Source organism: Petaurus breviceps, unplaced genomic scaffold (genome assembly GCF_028583685.1).
Source record: "Petaurus breviceps papuanus isolate PSGF00001 unplaced genomic scaffold, PetGlider_PUasm1.0 220, whole genome shotgun sequence".
NCBI classification, from domain to species: Eukaryota; Metazoa; Chordata; class Mammalia; order Diprotodontia; family Petauridae; genus Petaurus; species Petaurus breviceps.
This window is the reverse complement of record NW_027185876.1, coordinates 5,136,188-5,154,666: the sequence shown is the minus strand read 5'-3', so window position 1 is coordinate 5,154,666 and position 18,479 is coordinate 5,136,188. Positions and strand designations below refer to the sequence as shown.

General features: G+C 40.1%; 1 protein-coding gene across 1 annotated transcript in view; it reads right to left on the bottom strand.

Moving 5' to 3' along the window:
* The window catches only part of MCOLN2 (mucolipin TRP cation channel 2), an 85,213-nt gene that overhangs the window by 50,244 nt on the left and 16,490 nt on the right, over positions 1-18,479 (bottom strand). Inside the window, exon 2 of the mRNA XM_069094590.1 lies at positions 8,544-8,703. Within this exon, the coding sequence (XP_068950691.1) occupies positions 8,544-8,703 (160 nt within the window). The remainder of the gene's footprint in view (positions 1-8,543; positions 8,704-18,479) is intronic.

Sequence of the window (18,479 nt, the reverse complement as noted above, 5' to 3'; positions counted from 1 at the left end):
ATGTCCCTGATGAAAATGTCAGAGCTGCGAGGATTTGGGAGAACACAGGTTTGGAGGGGTGAAAAGGTACTGGCTGAGACTGCCGAATAGGAGATGAAGAAGTCTGCAGATTGAGTCAAGTTAGTAATTAAGTGAGTATGGCTAGTGCCCCTCCAGAAATGGAGATTGGCAATTAAGAAAGAGAGTCATCGCTCAGGAAAGCAATATATCAGGGAATAAGACACTCTCCAGAATAATATTTAAAGAAATATTTTTTAAGAACAAGTACAATTGGTAATTTTATTATCCTTGATTGAAAATGATTGCATAAGACAACTCTCACTTTCCATTATATTCAAACATATAACAAACTTCTAAATGAACCTGAAAGTTTCCTTAGAGTCAAACATCTTCCTGGGTATATAGATTCTAGCTCTGGTGCTTTGGGTCTTCAAGAAATCAATCTTTAAGTATTCAAGAGTCTTTAAGATACTTTCCTTTTATTACTAGGAAATTTTAATTCAAATTTTAACTTTTTGCTGACAATTTATTAAACAGAAGGTGGTAAATTGCCTTCTAAGACCTCCCAATTATCTTTCTGTGCATTATCTATACCCTCTGACTCTCCTGCATCTTCTCTTCCTTCTGACAAAAACAAAACAGAGAAGAGAAAATCTCATTACCATACGACAGTCTTTTTTGGATTAGAAGAGATTCTAAGATCACTTTACTAACTAATCCCAAGCACCTAATATCTTAGCCACCTCTAAACACAACTGGTCTTTTTAGTAATAGTTGAGGAAGATTTCAACAGTTCTGCAAACTGTTTTTTTCTTGAAGTTTACTCTTTTAAAACTGTGTCCTTTGTTCTTGGAACAGTTAAAAATACACTTGAAAAGAACCTGATAGTTTTTTAAGAAAAAATATCAAATTATTTCTTTACAGAAATGTTAAGAGTAAAGCCCTAAAGGACTGACTTAAGAGGGAGCTGTGGAGACCTTCCTTGAGCACAGTAACTTAAGGCAAGGACTTTGAACCTAGATTCATGAGAATCTAGCAAGAGAAGATGAAAGCAGAAAAAGTCAATGGATGATTCAGAAAATAGTCTGAAAGATGGTCTTAGGGGAAGAGATATGGAATGAAGAAGGGAGATGGAAAAGCAGGAAAAGAACACTGACTCTCCAAAGTTTTGATTTAAGATCTTCACTTCTCAGGCATATCCACCAGGATGTGACTTCATCAGCCAGGCTCAACATTGACCAGGGATAGATTTTCCGAAGTGTGGACACCTAACTCGGTCCTTAATGCTGATTGGATGTGATGAGATTTCCCTTCTTGGAAGGTATTGATGCAAACAGCTCAAATTGTCCAATGCAAAGTCCTCTCTTCACTGATGGTTTTCACTCGCTGGTCATTAATTTTCTTTTCTTTCTTTTTGCTTTTTTTTTCTTTTTTTGAGAGGGAAGGCAGGGCAGTTGAGGTTAAGTGACTTGCCGAAGGTCACACAGCTAGTAAGTGTTAATGTCTGAGTGTCTGGATTTGAATTCAGGTCCTCCTGACTCCAGGGACAGTGCTCTTTTCACTGTACCACCTACCCACCCTATGGTCATTAATTTTCAATGCTTCCTCTTGTGACACTGCAACAGATGAAGTCCTGGTTGGAGACCTAGAGTAATCCAGAAGTCATTCAAGTGCTGTCATTTCTCCAGAACAGTAGGGATCCTATTTTTAAAACAAGTTAAGGCTAAAAGTCCCCTACTGAATTATTACCTGGGAACATCATTAGGGAGGAAATCTGAGATCCTATTGACCAATCAAAATACCGCAGAGCCAGAGACATAGCACAGGCCATAGCTATGACTACGGGGAAAGTTCTTAACCAAACAAGGGAATAAAGGGGATCACAAAAGATAAAAATAGAAAATTTTATTTACTTGATATTGGAAAGCTTTTTTACAACCAAAATCAATACATCTAGAAAAAGGAAGGGGAAAAAAGGTCTGTCAGCCAATGTATGTAAGGAATTCATACCAATGTGTATGAATTATCAGACTAAGAGTTATTCTTAAAGATAGAAAAGTTGCCTAGTGTATAGAAAGCTGAATTTGAGTAAGGAAGACTGAGCAAGTCAACTGCCTATCTCAGCTACACAGGGTTGCTGTCAGAATCAGGTGAGAACATATGTAAAGTTCTTTGAAACTCTGAAAGCATTTTATAAATGCAAGCTCTCCTTATTGTCACAGCAACACTTTATGACAACAAACACCACAGGTACTTTGTGAAGACAAAGTACACATCCATCAGAATGGCTAACCAAAGTGTGGCATATTAATGTAACAGAATATTACTATACTGAGAATAATAATTACTAGCATTATTCCAATGTTTTATGATTGGGAAAGTGATATACAATTATTCTCATTTAATCTTCATAACAATCTTAGGAGGTAGATACAGCTGTTGTACCCATTTTCCAGATAAGGAAACTGAGACAGACAGAGCTTAAGGGAATTTCCCAGGATGAAACAGCTGGTAAATCAAGATAAACTTGGACCTAAATCTCCCTGACTTCTGACCCAAAACACTGTCTACTCTATCTACCTACCACTAATTGTCATTGTTATCATCATAAGAAAGAGGAGAAGGAAGGAAAGGAGGAGCAGAATATGATTTTTTTTAAATACAATTCATATAAATAGCTCACACTATGGGAAAACTCCTAATGAACTTGATTCTGAATGAAGACTAGGAAAACAACATATATAATGACTACAATAATGTAGCAAGCAGCTAGGTGGTGCCATAGTGCATAGAGCCCTGGGCTTGGAATCAGAAGACTTCATGAATTCAAATCTAGCCTCAGACATTAACTAGCTGCATGAACCTGGGCAAGTCACTTAACCCTGCTTGCCTCAGTTTCCTCTCCTGTAAAATAGGCTGGAGAAAGAAATGGCAAACCAGTTCACCATCTATGCCAAGCAAATCCCAAATGAGGTCATGAAGAACATGACTGAACAACAACAAAATGGGAAATTAAATATGGAGTAATTATAATGACCAAGTGTAGCTCCAGAAAAAAGGCTGGAAATAATGAACCCCTTTTCATTGCAGAGTTGGGAAATTATAAATGTTTAATAACATCACATGTATTATCACACATGGCAGATGTTTGGATTAGTTTTGCTGAATTTTTTCTCTCTTTTTAAAAAATCTGTTACTACTAATAATGATAGTTGCCATTTATATCGTGCCTACTATGTACAGTACTGCATTAAGGGCTTTACAATGATTATTTCATTTGATCCTCACAACAATGTTGTGAAATAAGTGCTATTAGTACTCTCTATTTTATCTTATTTTATTTTTAACTCTCCATTTTATAGTTGAGGAAACTGGGGCAAACAGAGATGAAGTAATTTTCCCAAGGTCACAAAGCTAGTAAGTGTCTGAGATTGGATTTGAACTCAGGTCTGGGGGGCAGCTAGGTGGCACAGTGGATACAGCTCCGGTCCTGGAGGCCGGGGGACCTGAGTTCAAATGCAGCCTCAGACACTTGACATACTTACTAGCTGTGTGACCTTGGGCAAGACAGCCCCCCCCCAAAAAAATTAAAATTAAAAAATGAACTCAGGTCTTCCTGACTCCAGACCTGGTATTCTATTCACTGTACCACCCAGCTGCCAAAGGATGGCTTGCTGGCTAAAGGAGGGGGGAGGAATATATTCAGAAAAAGAACGTGACATTAAAAACAAAAAGATAAGTATTAAAATAAGAAACAATTTTGGTTTAAATGTTACCTTAGATACGGTGGCAGAATGGTCGGTACATAACAGATGTCACATGATTATTCATGGATAAGCTGTATTATTCACAGACAAACTCAGGAAAATTACGCAAACACTTAAAGAGAGACTTTAACATAACTAGACCCGTAAGCATTTTTCATAGATATGGTGGTAGTACACAATTAGGGTGTGCCTTGAGACATTGTATTCACAATATTACATCCAAAAATGAAGCCACAATAGGAAGATTGAAATGAGAAGATAAAAAGCTGTCCAGTTTCCTCAATCCCTTATGCGTTTGTATCTAAAGATAATTTTCTGGTAGCCAAGACTGGATCTAAGGAGGGAACTTAAAAGTCTTCCCTTCCAGCTGTAGCTAACTAAAAAGAAGGTCAAAGTCTCAACAAAGGAACTTAAGAGAAAAAAAAAAGTTCAAAGAACATCTCGATCCAATCCTCCTGAGTAATGCTGAAACATTTGCTGCAGATAAATTTTAAAGGAGCAATTGCATTGAATTATCATGCATTGGCTCTTTTCCCGCAAGTACCACGGAGGGCAAATCTCGGGTTGTGAAATTCATGGAGGAGAGACTTCTCTGGTACCAGGAAAAGGAGCGCCCCACTGGGACTGTGTACAGAAAAAAAAGGGAGGGGAAAAGGAGGGTTCTCCTCCCCCAAGGAATGCTGCTCCTTCCTTCAAAGGACAACTCGCTAAGCCACAGAACTGGGGAAAAGTCAAAATGAGAAGTGGAATGATTTCTCTTCCCACTGGCCCTGAACACCAAATCATCTGCAACTCTGGGATTGGGGTTGGGGAGGCAGAGGACCGAAAATGAGGAAGGAGAGAAAAAACAGCATTTCATAGTTGGAAGACCCGCCCATCCCTACCATGGGCCAATGGAAAGAGTATGGGATTTGAGGGTCAGTGGCCACGGGCTGCATTCTCAGATCTTCCCCTTCCTAACTAGGTGACTTTAACCGTATCACTGAAACTCTCTAGTACAAAATTTCCTAACCTACAAAATTAGGGTTCTGGTCTAAATGACCTCTGAGGTTCCTTCCAGCTCTAAATCTATTAATTCTCTAACAAGAGACTTTATCTTGTCCAACCTGTCCTTGAACAGGAAGTCCTTCCTGTTTGGATTTGGATCCCTGGCAGGCTGGCAGCCACTTAAAAGAAACCTTTTTTGTCCTTCATTTGTGACATTTATATAGTAGCTATGGCCATGCTGGCCATACCCTAACAGGAAGCATATAAAACCTTACAGGCTAGAGGAATTGCAAGGCTTTTGTTACTGTTGAGTCTTTTCAGTCACATCAGACCCCATTTGGGGTAATAGATGGATATATTTCTTGCTGTGGGTGCAACACCCCTTTAATCCAGAATTTCATGGGTGCCTAACATTTTGTTTCGTTTTCTGACACACTGTTAGGCTTTCACCATGCACTCCTAATCCCTAGTTATTTGGTCTTCTCACCTGGGCTCCTGATGATTGCAGCTCTCCTGGAAAGTCACCAAGCCCAGGATCCAGTGTGGCGGATTTTGTACATGCTCAAGTGACTAGGCTGCCATGGCACCAGTTGGCATAAACTGGTAGAACTAAAAGTTGGCACAGGGTACCAAGGACCAGAGAAAGTAAAGGAAATCATGGCACTTGGAGATATGGCTGAACTTGACCCTGATCCTCAATCCTAATAGGCAGGTCACTAGATCACTCAAATGAGATATGGGTAAAGAGCCTAGCACATGTGCTTGCTACATAGTAGATGGTATATAAGTGCTTATTTCCTCTCCTCCCTCTCTCCACTCCCACCCCTACCCCTTCCTCTCAAGGTCTTGGGGTTAAGTAGAAGGTGATAAGATCCTGGCTGGGGGTGTGGCAATGAGTGGAAAGAAAAGAAGGAAAAATGAAGAGAATTCTCTTTGGATGGAGAAGTGTGAAAGAAAAATAACTACTGGGGAGCTTAATAGCCAAGATAAGTAAAGAACAAAAGAGAACCTAGCTGCCCTAAATGAATACAAGATGACCAAGCTGAAATGAACTATATTCCCAGTTTCTGAAAAAAATCACCAGATGTCAAAACTGACCCAAGGTCAGCAACTTATGAAAAAAAGATTTTGGCGATTTTGGAGAGGAGAGGGGCAAAGGCTTTGAGAGTGTCCCAATTCCAAGCCCCTTCACGCTTCCTCACCACCCTCCGCCCTCCAAAAAATAAGGAAGCAAGTAGACCGACAACAGTAGGCCTTCATTATTGGTAGATTTCTAGAAACTACTATCAACTGAATGCTTAGTGACCACCTACAAAAGGAAGTGGTCATGGCCATGATCTGATGCTGCGTGACTCTGCTAAGAACAAGCAAGTCGTGGTAGATCTTTATTTCCTCTTTTTTTCTTTTTAAACACGATTTCTCAGACCAGGTTCCTCCCCCAGGAACTCTGCGGATACTTGACTCATCCTGAACTTCTATAGAGTGACATTACTCAGCATTCTACAACCTTGGGGGCGAGGTCTGCAGCTAAGGAACAAGGCATATCAAGTTACATTTGATTTTTTGATTGGCTGGGATCAATACTGTTGGGGGTTTTCCCCCCTCCTCTTCCTCTTTTTCTTTCTTTTGTTATTAGGAACAGTTCTCTGGGAGAAAGGATGGAAAATCTAAGCAATGTAAAAAAGGTATAAATAAAAATGCATTTTTTAAATGACAGAGATTAAGACTTACACTCAGTTCTCCTTCCTCCCCACCCCCAGCAGCTGGTGCCTTCTGCCTACTATGTATGTATCCCACATGTATAGGTATATGTACGTGTGTGTATATGTTGTTTAGCTGCATCCAACTCTTAGTGACCCCATTTGGAGTTTTCTTGGCAAAGATATCAGAGTGGTTTGCCGTTTCCTTCTCCAGCTCATTTTACAGATGAGGAAACTGAGGCAAACAGGGTTCAGTGACTTACCCAGGGTCACACAGCTAAGAAATGCCTGAGGCTGGATTTGAACTCAGGAAGATGAGTTTTCCTGACATCAGGCCTGGCACTTTATCCACTGAGCCATCTAGCTGCCCCCAATGTGTGTGTGTGTGTGTGTGTGTGTGTGTGCATGTGTGTGTGTGTGTGCGCATGCACACGTGCGCGCGTGCATTGTTATTGTTGTTCAGTGGTTTTCAATCATGTCTGACTCCAATTGGGATTTTCTTGGCAAAGAAAATACTGGAGTGGTTTACCATTTCCTTTTTCGGCTCATTTTACAGGTGAGGAAACTGAGGCCAACAGGGTTAAATGACTTGCCCAGGGCCACACGGCTATTGAGTGTCTAAGGCTGGATTTTAACTCAGTTCTTCCTAATTTCTGGTCTGGCACTCTCCCCACTGTGCTACCCACCCACCTGTATGTGCATATTTTCATATATACACATAGAGTATAGACATATACACACATACACAGCCTACATGTGTGTGTATATACACATATGTGTATGTGTACACATCTATGTATATGTAGGGAGGTATGTGTACACATGTATGTATGCAGCTTTGGGAAGCTAACTGATTTTTCTAAGGTCACTCAAAGAAATAGAGTAAATTGTCCAAGATCACAGTTTGTGACAAATTTGGGGATTAAAGCCAAGGTCCATCGGACCCACTGGGTCCAAATCCAGCACCCTTAGTGATGAATCCCTTAACTTTTGTCTGGTGTAGTGGAATCCCAAAAGATTTCCAAGCACATAAATCGTTTGGAGGTATGAAAGAGGTTGTTATGATTGCATATCTGTGGTGTTAACATCCAGGAGTTTTCTGAAACCATGGGCACATATTTGGAATTCCCTAAATTCCAAGGGGTTGTAACAAGTTTATTTCTAGTGACATTGACCTGGGTGTACTGGAGACCTGGATATCATTCAGATGCTTCTTTGACATCTGCAGCTGAGCTATGTATGTGCCCCAGGTTCACTGACATTTGCTTGTGTTTTTAGAAGGAACTAAGACAGAATAGGAGAATAGAATGTTTAGTTGTATCATTCCTCTCTGACTTTTCATGATCCCATTTGGGGTTTTCTTGGTAGAGATACTTGAGTGATTTGCCATTTCCTTCTCCAGCTCCTTTTACATATGTGGAAACTGAAGCAAACAGGGTTAAGTGACTTGCTCAGGGTCATACAACTAGTGTCTGAGGCCAGATTTCAACTTAGTTCTTCCTGACTCCAAACCCAGTGCTCAATCCACTAGTTGCCCCAAAGAATGAAGAGGCAGGGTTCAAATCTCTCCTCATATCCTCAGTTAGCCAGGTGATGCTGGACAAGTCCATTGGATCATGCTGCGTGTTGCTGATTGACAAACTGCATTAATATTACAGTACTTAGCACAGTTCGTGGAACATAGTACGCATTAATAAATGTTGATTGATTGTCATTTGAGGAAAAGCCTGGCTAAACATGGAGAAATTCATCACCAGGTGGTCCAGAGACTAATTTACGGTTAATTCCTGAAACCCGTCTAATAACTTGTGGAAGAGTAGTAATTTGCCTTGGTAGCACAGGGCCTTGGAGACAACAAGCACTCAGTAAATGCTGACTGACTGATTGAAAAGCAGGAGGGCCTTTACAAATTCACAGAAACTCAAAAGTCCTAAAGAACCTGGGAACGTAAACATGCAATCCTCCTCATGGAAAACCCAAATATCAGTAAAGAGTCAAAGTCCTTTTAAAAACAACAAACCACTTTTCTGGTATTAACTATGAAAGTGTTCATGATGGAGAGGGCAAAAATGAACACAACGGAAATTACCTGTGTTGTCACCATCACGATCTTCAAAATCTGCAGCCCCAATTTCCATGGAATCTGGCGCCTAGCTCGGTACTTTTCACATGGACTCATGAAGTAAAACTTTAAGTCTTCTCTCAGGCGCTCCTCCACCAGATCGGATTCGGCATGGGCCATCCTTGCACTGGCAAGAAAAGAAGGAACTCATTAAAGCCCCCTCTAAATACGATGTCAAAGTCTTCAGAGGAAACCATGTGGCAATGTCTGTGCTACTCACAGAGCTGACCAGGTATTGTCCAGGTCAGCACAAATAAAATCATCTTCGCTCTAAATCAAACACTGTGCTCTTTTCTACACATACATCAACATGTCCAGGACTTTTGATTTCACTAGTGTCCATACTATGCCTTTCAGTGGCACAGATCAAGATATCCATATGTTTTAGTAGATTGTCATGGAAATTAAGTTAATCATAGTGCCCTCCCTCTGAGACTACTCCCAATTTATGCTCTATATATTGTTTGCAGGTAATTGTTTGTATGTCCTCACCTTTACTCTGTGAGTTTTCTGAGACCAGAGATTTTTTGTCTTTCTTTGTATCATCAGTGTTTGGCATAGTGCCTGGAATACAGTAAGTGCTTAATAAATGTTACTTGACTAACTGGAATTGCTATGGAGGAGAAATTCATTACCCTGTGGCCACTCTGATGATGGGTCTCTCTGACCCAGCCAGAAGAATAGAACATATATTCTATCACCAGAACAATACTCTTGATAAAGTCCCAGTACTCTATTCAGCTATACAAAACTGTGACCTCCATGAGGGCAAGAATGTTATCATGTTTAAATTTTTACTTACCTCAGTACACCGAGCAGTGTTTGATCTTTGTTACTGAAGCGGACCTTTGATTTTATTGTTCTTAAGAGGCTTCCTCTACCAATGCAGAATGCCATCTGCTCTGTAATTTATAATCTCCAAGAGTCTCTGGGAGATATTGAATGTTTAAGTACCTTGCCCATAGTAGTAGCTAACATGTCAGAAGTGACACTTGAACTCAGTGGACTCTGAAGTCAGCTCTCTGTCCACTGTGGCATGTGCCCTCCTTGCTCCAAATGCAGTTGGCACATCAGAAAAATGTTTGTTGATTTGAATCCATCCACCATATCTCAAAATAGCTGTTACACAAAGCATCAATATTAAAAATTTTTCTGCCTCTCAAAAAAAATCATCAAGCCTAGGTTTGCCGGGGAGGGGGGGGGGAGGTTTGGAAAGGGGAAGGCAAGGCAATTGGGGTTAAATGTCTTGTCCAAGGTCACACAGCTAGTAATTGTGCCAAGTGTCTGAGGCTGGATTTGAACTCAGGTCTCCTGACTCCAGGTACGGTGCCCTATTCACTGCACCACCTAGCTGCCCCAAGGTTAGGTTTTTATTTGCAGTTTGCTATGATAAAAGTTTCATATGAAGACATGGAAGCCTAAACCATAATGGTATAGCAGCAAGTACCCTAGCACACCCAGGATGGCTGCTAGCACAGGTTCTTAGATCTGCTTTTCGAAAGAAAAGCAACTCAAAATGGGTTAACAATCTTTAATCACCCGGCTCAGATACTTAGCACCAAACTCAGCAATAACTGGCCATGTAACCTTGAGCAAGTTACTTAACCCCAATTGCTTTTAAAAAAAAACAACAATCTTTAATCAATCAAACATATATTGTTTACCTAGTTCTGGGGGGAAAGTCAGCACCCTGAACTTTAGTGAATACAAACAAAAGTTACAACAGAAAATAACACAATTCAGCAGACAGGGCTTCTAGCTGAATGACCATTACATCCATATCTAGTCAGTTACCAAAGAGGGAAGCAACAACATCTGGGTTTTCAAAGCCAGGGGGATTCAATGGTTGCTCAGAGTCTCATCTAGACAAATCACACAACTCTTCCCAAAGTGAACCCCAAAGCAAAACCTCTCTCAGGGTATATATAGCCTTCTCCTGGGTCAGAGAATGTCACAGCCCTCTTAACCCACTGCCTAGTGACAAAGTAACAAGGTGAGGGCATTCCAGAAAAACAAACCTCCTGCCACAGGCTCCATGTGACCACATTCAGGCTGTTAGGGGGCAGAGTATATTTTCAAATCAGGGAAGGTTCTCAGAGTCACTTAAACCTATCAAGGGGCCAATGGGCAGGGAAGATCTTCAGATTCCCACTGCCATTACAAATGGTGGCTGTAGAACTGGGGGGAAATACAAAAGATAGTGCTGAGGAAGAACTGATTAATTGAATTTTTGAGGGGAAAAGTAAGAGGAATTGTAAGATAATTGATATTCTAAGGCTAGGTGAAGGGAATAATTGTGTTGTTATTAACAGAGACAGAATGTTTCTTTTTTTGTCTTTACATAATCCCCAAAGGTAGTGAAGCACCTTATACACACTAGGTACTCAGTAAATGTTTGTTGGGTTAAATGAACTAATATGAGAAGTTGAGAAAGAGAAAGGATTCCTAGGGAAATATGAACTTAGCTTTAGATACATTAAGTTAGCCTTTGTTACTTCAGTATGTCTTAATCAAGAAACCATTTGGCTGAAATGAACCCCTAACCTTTCATTATTATTACTTTTAATGAAACTTCTCCTAATAAAGTATCAACTGAAAAAAAAGTCAGAGAAATAATTGTAGAAGAAATAAAAGGAGGCATTTTTGAGCCAGAGATGATGCACCAAAAACATAATAAAGGAAATTTTTGCCTCCTACTAGGTATAAGGAGCCGGAAAATTACATTAACTTTCTGTAGGTAAATTTAAGAGGACTGAATATTCAAAAATTATAACTCTAATTCTAGCTAGTCATTCAAGTTTTTAAATGTTTTCAAATTTTGAAATAACTCACTTATATTTGATCCAAGCAGCTATAGTGGATAGGCCTGGGTTCAAGTACGAGTTCTGATACATTTTGGCTATCTGACCCCAGACAAGTCACTTAAAATTTTAGTACCTGTAATGGGAATGTAAATTTTTAAGATCTTGCCCTGCGCCTAGGCTAAAGTGCACCTGGAGCCTGGGGTGGGAGGCTTGTTTTTCAGTAGATACTTCTTGATTGGCCAGTGAGTCAATAAGGTTGTTACATTCTCTGAGCCAGGAGAAGGCTATATAAGCCCTGATGTGTAGCCGTATTTGGGGGCTCACTTTGAGAAGTGTTCTGTGATTTGATGAAACTCTGGGAAGCCGTTGTTAAGAGTCACCCGGCTTTGAAACCCAGATGTTGATTTGGTATGGATGTAATGGTTGGACAGTTTGGAAAACTGTGTACTTGATCTGTTTCTCTGTCTTGATAATTCTGTCTTTATATTCTGAAGTTTCGGGTGCTGACCTTTTTCCCCTGAACTAGGTAAACGATACATGTTTGACTGATTAAAGTAAGCTTGTTAACCCACTTTGAATTGCTTTCCTTTATCAAAGCAGATCCAAGAACCTGTGGTGGCAGCGACCCTGGGGAGGCTGGGGTGCTTGCAGCTACAGCACCTTATGCAACTCTCTCAGACTGCAGGATGACTGTTTATCTGCATTGATGAAGACAGTTTTCTAACCTGGAAGTTTCCTAACCCAATGGAATCATAGGGTCAGACCAAAAAAATAAAAAACAAAATTCATGTCTGATTTCTATGTCATGTGATTAACAAGATGGTGGACTAAATAATCTTGTGGAATCTCCAAAGAGCATGGAACTACAATCAGAACTTCCAGAGTGACCCAAAAGAGAAATGGAATCAAGAGGAGAGAAAACCGGGTAGGAAATATCATAGGTTCTAGTGTTCAAGGCAGTAATAAAAAATTCAATTAGCTCACTAGAAAAAAAAAATAGAATCCACAGTAGACAATTTCCCCCCAAATCAAGAAACATTAGCAGATCTGGAATGCAGAAATTCTAAAGTAGAGAAAAATCTTTTAAAAACAAAAACAATTGTGGCGGCCAGGTGGCTCAGCGAGTAAGAGCACCGGCTCCAGTGTTGGGACGACCTGGAGATCGAATCCCGGGCTCAGGCGCTCAGCACCACACCCAGAAATAACTGGCCATGTAACTTTGAGCAAGTTACTTAACCCCGATTGCTTAAAATAAAAAAAAAAAAAAACAATTAACATCTGCTTTGACCATTGACCTTGAAAGCAGCTAGGCAGAAAGCTAATAGTTCTGGGGCGGCCAAGTGGTGCAGTGAGTAAGAGCACCGACCCCGGAGTCAGGAGAACCTGGGATCGGTTCCAGCCTCAGATACTTAGCACCCACACAAAATAACTGGCCACGTAACCTTGAGCAAGTTACTTAGCCCCAATTGCTTAAAAAAAAAAAAAGAATAATAGCTCTTCTTGAAAAACATGACACGATAATGCAGAACAATAAAATAATATTGCCCAGAATTTTTAAATATGTAGGAAAAAAATCAAAAGATCCCACAGATTCTATCCAGGAAAACAACAACAAATATGTGTGAAAGGCCAGAATACCTAGTGGCTAAATTTAACAATTCCAATATTTTGCAAGCAGCAGGAGAAAGATGCAGAAAAATAAAGGGAAGGAAATTTGAATGATACAAAGTTATTTTGCAACCACTAGAAACTACAGAAGGAAGTAGAAAAATATAGTTGGAAAGGTAAGGGACCTCAAGTCGCACACAATGATATATCCTGCAAGCCTGAGCCTAATCAATGAAAAAGATGATCAACAAAAGAAAGGCATTTGAAGTATGCCTAGAATAAAACCAGTCATGGGAAGAAATGACATGTCTACCTCTTCCAACCAGGCTCATATGTTATTTTTCATTATTTGTAGCCTATATTGTCTACTTTACCAAGTTTAGAAAAAGCAAAAAAATTTGCTACCTTAAGGCTCATAGATTATCTATTATGTTCTGTTTTGTAAAGTTGTTAAATTAATTTTCTAAATTGATTTTATTATATGCTAGTCAAGGCACTTAAGAGATAATGCTTCCTCTCAACGAATTAGTTACCTCTTTAATCTTTCAATGTACATAATAATCCACTTGCTGATTATCTGTAGCCAGTTTTAATCCCTGAACAATGTCATTTTATTAATACTATACATTATGATGCATAGTGTATATATGCAATCAATCAACACACACTGATTAAGTTCTTACTATGTGATAGATGAGCAGCTAGGTGGCACTATGGATAGGGTGCCAGTTCTGGAGTCAGGAAGACCTGAGTCCAAATCCAGCCTCAGACACTTATCTGTGTGACCCTGGGCAAGTCATTTAACCCAGTTTGCCTCAGTTTCCTCATCTGTAAAATGAGTTGGAGAAGGAAGTGGCAAACTACTCCAGTATCTTTGCCAAGAAAACCCTAAAATGAGGTAATGAAGAGTCGGACACAAGTGAAATGACTAACAACAACAAATGTGATAGGCACATTATAAAGACTGATGATAGAAAGAAAAAGCAAAAAATAATCCTCGCTATCAAGAAACTTACATTCTAATGAGGGATACAACATATCTATATCAAAGGTACTTTCAAAATGGATGGAAGGCAACCATAGAGGAGAAGATATTGGGTGGAGAAGGGGCATCCCACAGAGAATGGTACTTGAACTAAGTCTTAAAGGAAGCCAAGTATAAAACTCTCTACATCAAAAATGATAGATAAATAGAAATAGAGATACAGATATACACACCCATAGACATACATACATACACATGCGCACACACATATACATATATACAGTATCAGCTAGGTGGTGCAGTAGATACAGTAGCAGGTCTAGAGTCAGAAGACTTGTTATCCTTAGTTCAAATCTGACCTCAGACATTTAGTAGCTGTGTGACCCTGGGCAAGTCACTTAACCCCATTTACCTAAGTTTTCCCATCTGTAAGACTTCCTTACAGCTATCGTGTGAGGCTGGTTACTAGTGCTAGTACTGTTATTCTCATTTTGTAGATGGAGAACCTGGGACTCAGAAATTAACTGTCTTAGGATCAAAGGATTATAGATTTAAAGTAGAAAGGGTCCTCTGAAATCACCTAGTTGAGCCCTACCATTTTTTCAGTAGAAGACACAAAAGGGATTGAATTACTTGCTCAGGGTCAGTAACAGAACAAGGATTTGAACTGAGTACTTGTCTGACTCCAAATTCAGCATGCTTTCCAATGGGCCGTTCCCCCCCCCCCATAGATAGGAACTGTTGGAATCAGTCAAATCCAGGTCTTCTGAAACTGTCTAGTGCTTTTTCTACTATATCATTCTGAAGGAGCATAGAGGAATGGAGAGACCACCAGATTTGGGGACAGGAGGACGCAGTTTAGAAGCTAGATTACATAGTGGGTAGTGTTAAAGACCTGGTTCAAATTTGCCTAAGGCCAGACACTTACTGACTGTGATCCTGAGTGAGTCACTTAACCACTTTATCTATGCTTTTTCAAATGTAAAGTGAGGATGATTAAAAACAAAAATAGCACCTAGCTCCTAAGGTTGTGGTAAGGATCAAATGAATACTACTACTACTATTACTATTATTACAACTACTACCACTATTACTATTACAACTACTATTACTAGCATTTATGTTCCCCTTTAAAGTTTGCACAATGTTTTATGTATGGCAACTCATTTTATTCTCACAACAACCTTGGGAGGTAGATGGTTGTAGCAGAAAGCACCCCAGCATCCCCAGGGTGTCTTCCAACACAGGTTCTTGGATCTGCTTTGATAAAGGAAAGCAACTCAAAATGGGTTAACAAGCTTACTTTAATCAGTCAAACATGTATCCTTTACCTAGTTCAGGGGAAAGAGGTCAGCACCCCAAACTTCAGAATATACAGACAGAATTATCAAGACAGAAAAACAGATCAAGTACACAGTTTTCCAAACTGTGCAACCATTACATCCATACCAAACAACATCTGGGTTTCAAAGCCGGGGGGCTCTGGACAACGGCTTTCCATAGTTTCATCTGATCAAATCACAGAACACTTCTCAAAGTGAGCCCCAAAACAAAGCTACACATCAGGACTTATATAGCCTTCTCCTGGCTCAGAGAATGTAACAACCCTATTGACTCACTGGCCAATCAAGAAGTATCTACTGAAAAACAAGCCTCCCACCCCAGGCTCCAGGTGCACTAGGGGCAGGGAAGATCTTTAAATTTACATTCCCATTACAATGGTATTATACCCATTTTACAGATTAGAAAACTGAGACTGAGGTTAAGTGACTTGTCCAGGGCCACAGAGCTAGGGAAGTGTCTTGGGCCAAATTTGAACTCATGTCTCCCTGACCCCAGGTTCAGGGCTTTATCCATTGCACCATTGCCCAGAAAGTGTTTATTTAGCAAATCTCAACTATAGAAATGCTGGTTTTCTTCTTGCTTCTTCTCTTGCCATTTACTACCCACGTCACACTGAACAAGTCACTCACCCCTTTCTGGGATTCAGTTTCTTAATCTGTAAAATGGAAACTATAATACCTAGGCTATCTACCTCACAGAGTTGTTGGGAGGAAAGTGCTTAATCAACCTTAACACATCCTAGAAATGGGAGCAATTCATCCTAAAAATCAGTCATCTCAGAATAAAAGGAAACCTAATGACTGAGGCATACCCACAGATCTTCAAGGAAATATAGGAACAGAAAACTCTTCTAAACCCTGAAAGTGAGGGTTTAATGCCAGTAAATGGAAGTCATGCTGTATCTGCAACTGAGAAAGGATGAGAAAGAAGAAAATGGCCAAGCAGTGAGCAAGTCACCGCCTCAATAAGGAAGAAACAAGGGGAAAGGAAAATTTTTAAGTATAAGCCCAGCAAGGAGCAGATGACATTTAAGATCTCTTCATTACAATGCACTTAGCAGAAATGAACAGAAATAACTACACACCTTATGAATTATTTACTTTTTTTCATAAACTAGAGGAGGGGGAAACGAAGACCTTGGGGCTTTATAAGCTCAATTCATTGTAGAGTTAGGACCCGCCTGCTAGGAGGAAAATCTACTTTGAAAACATTAAAACAAAGCTTACAATAGTCTGGCTGGCCACCCACACGGTTGACTTAGAGCTGGAGGAAGGCAGACTTTGAAAGGGCCCATAAAATGAAAACCCTGAGGTCAGAAGTAGTTGGAGTTGAAAAAGCACCTCAACAGTGATTCTGAAATCAGTTAAGAAAGAAAGATAGAAAGACAGAAGGAAGGAAGGGAAGAAGGAAGGAAGGAAAGAAGGAAGGAAGGAAGGAAGGAAGGAAGGAAGGAAGGAAGGAAGGAAGGAAGGAAGGAAGAAAGGAAGGAAGGAAGGAAGGAAGGAAGGAAGGGAGGAAGAGAGGAAGGAAGGGAGGAAGAGAGGGAGGGAGGAGGGAAGGAAGGAAGGAAAAGAGGGAGGGAGGGAGGAAGGAAGGAAGGAAGGAAGGAAGGAAGGAAGGAAGGAAGGAAGGAGGGAAGGAGGGAAGGAGAGGGGGAGGAAAGAGGGGGAAAGGGAGGGAGGGAGGGAGGGAGGAAAGGAGAGGGGAAGGGAAGAGGGGGGAGAGAGACAGAAGAGAGGAGAGAGAAGCAGTCAATCACCAGGGAGGTGGGAGTAAAAGGTCCAGATGGCATTCCCCTATTCTTCAAACTTAATTTTCTGAGTGTTCCAAGCACAGAAGCAGCAAATTGTAAGAAGCAGACTGGCTGTGATAAGCTTTTGAGTAGACAGGGGCCTTCTTGGTCTATGCACCCCAATACAGCCATCACATACTGAAGAGAAATTAGACTTTCTCAGCTTGGCCCCAGAGGGCGGAACAAGGGTTGATGCTGGAGAGGTAGATTCTGGCTTGATAGAAAAGACATAATTCCTCATAGCCAGAGCTGTCTGAAAGGACAATGGGCAGCCTCAGGAGGTAGTGGGCCCCCTATCACTGAAAGGCTTTAGAGCCAATTGCTATCATCACAAGTTGGGGATGTTGTAAGGAGAATTTCTATTTAGATATGAGGTGAACATCTAAGTTCCTTACCAACTCAAATTCTTTAATCGTCCCTACTAGAAGATTTTAAGAAATGTGAGAAAGTCTTCTGAAAAGAAAGAGTAACAATCTGAATGTTTTACACTTTGAATCCATGGTTCAGTCAGCTAATTGGGGCATCGCTTTTGATCCTTTTTCCAGCAACTCCAATGAGCTATATATTCAGGTTAATGCAAATTTCCCCTCAAGTTTGAACTTTTTTGTATAAGAAAGTAAAACCAAGAATTCAGCTTCAGGAAGAAGGAAAACATTAGGACAAACTAGTTTTAATTTTGATTTAAAAGTCAAAAACAGCATTGAATTAAAAAAAAAAAAAGCACAGTCTTTCTGATTAGATCCATCATTTCATGGACATCTCTAGATAAGCATAGGTGTGGAGAATAGATAGTCTATAGCCTCTTTATAACACTATAGCCTCAATAAAATAATAATAATAATAATACTCTGAGTCTGGGCTGCAAGATTCCCCGTGTCAAAGTCTGTAAGCTCCTTGAGGGCAAGGACTGTCTTTTGGCTCTTTTTTGTATCCTTAGTACATTGTAGGCATTTAATAAATATTTTTGGATTGGATTATTGAATTGTCAAATTTGGTCAACTTCAGTCTATAATATCTCTAGAGAATATCCCCTCCTTTCTGCTCCCTCTGTAATCATTCTGTCCCTGTCTCTAGAATGTTCTCCTTCCTCACCACTAAAATTCTAGTTTCCTTCAAACCTCAAGGCAAGCCGCTCCTACAAGAGAACTTTCCTAACCCTCCCCTTTCAATGCCCTAGCCATTACCTGCCATTTTTATATACATATATGTGTGTATATATGCATACATATACATACACATACATATATATATATGTTATTTCCCTCAACACAATAGAAACTCCTTGAGGACAGGAATTGCTTCATACATCCCTCATACAATTGCCTAGATAATCTCCTTAATGTATCATTCTATGTGATCCCTTTACTTAA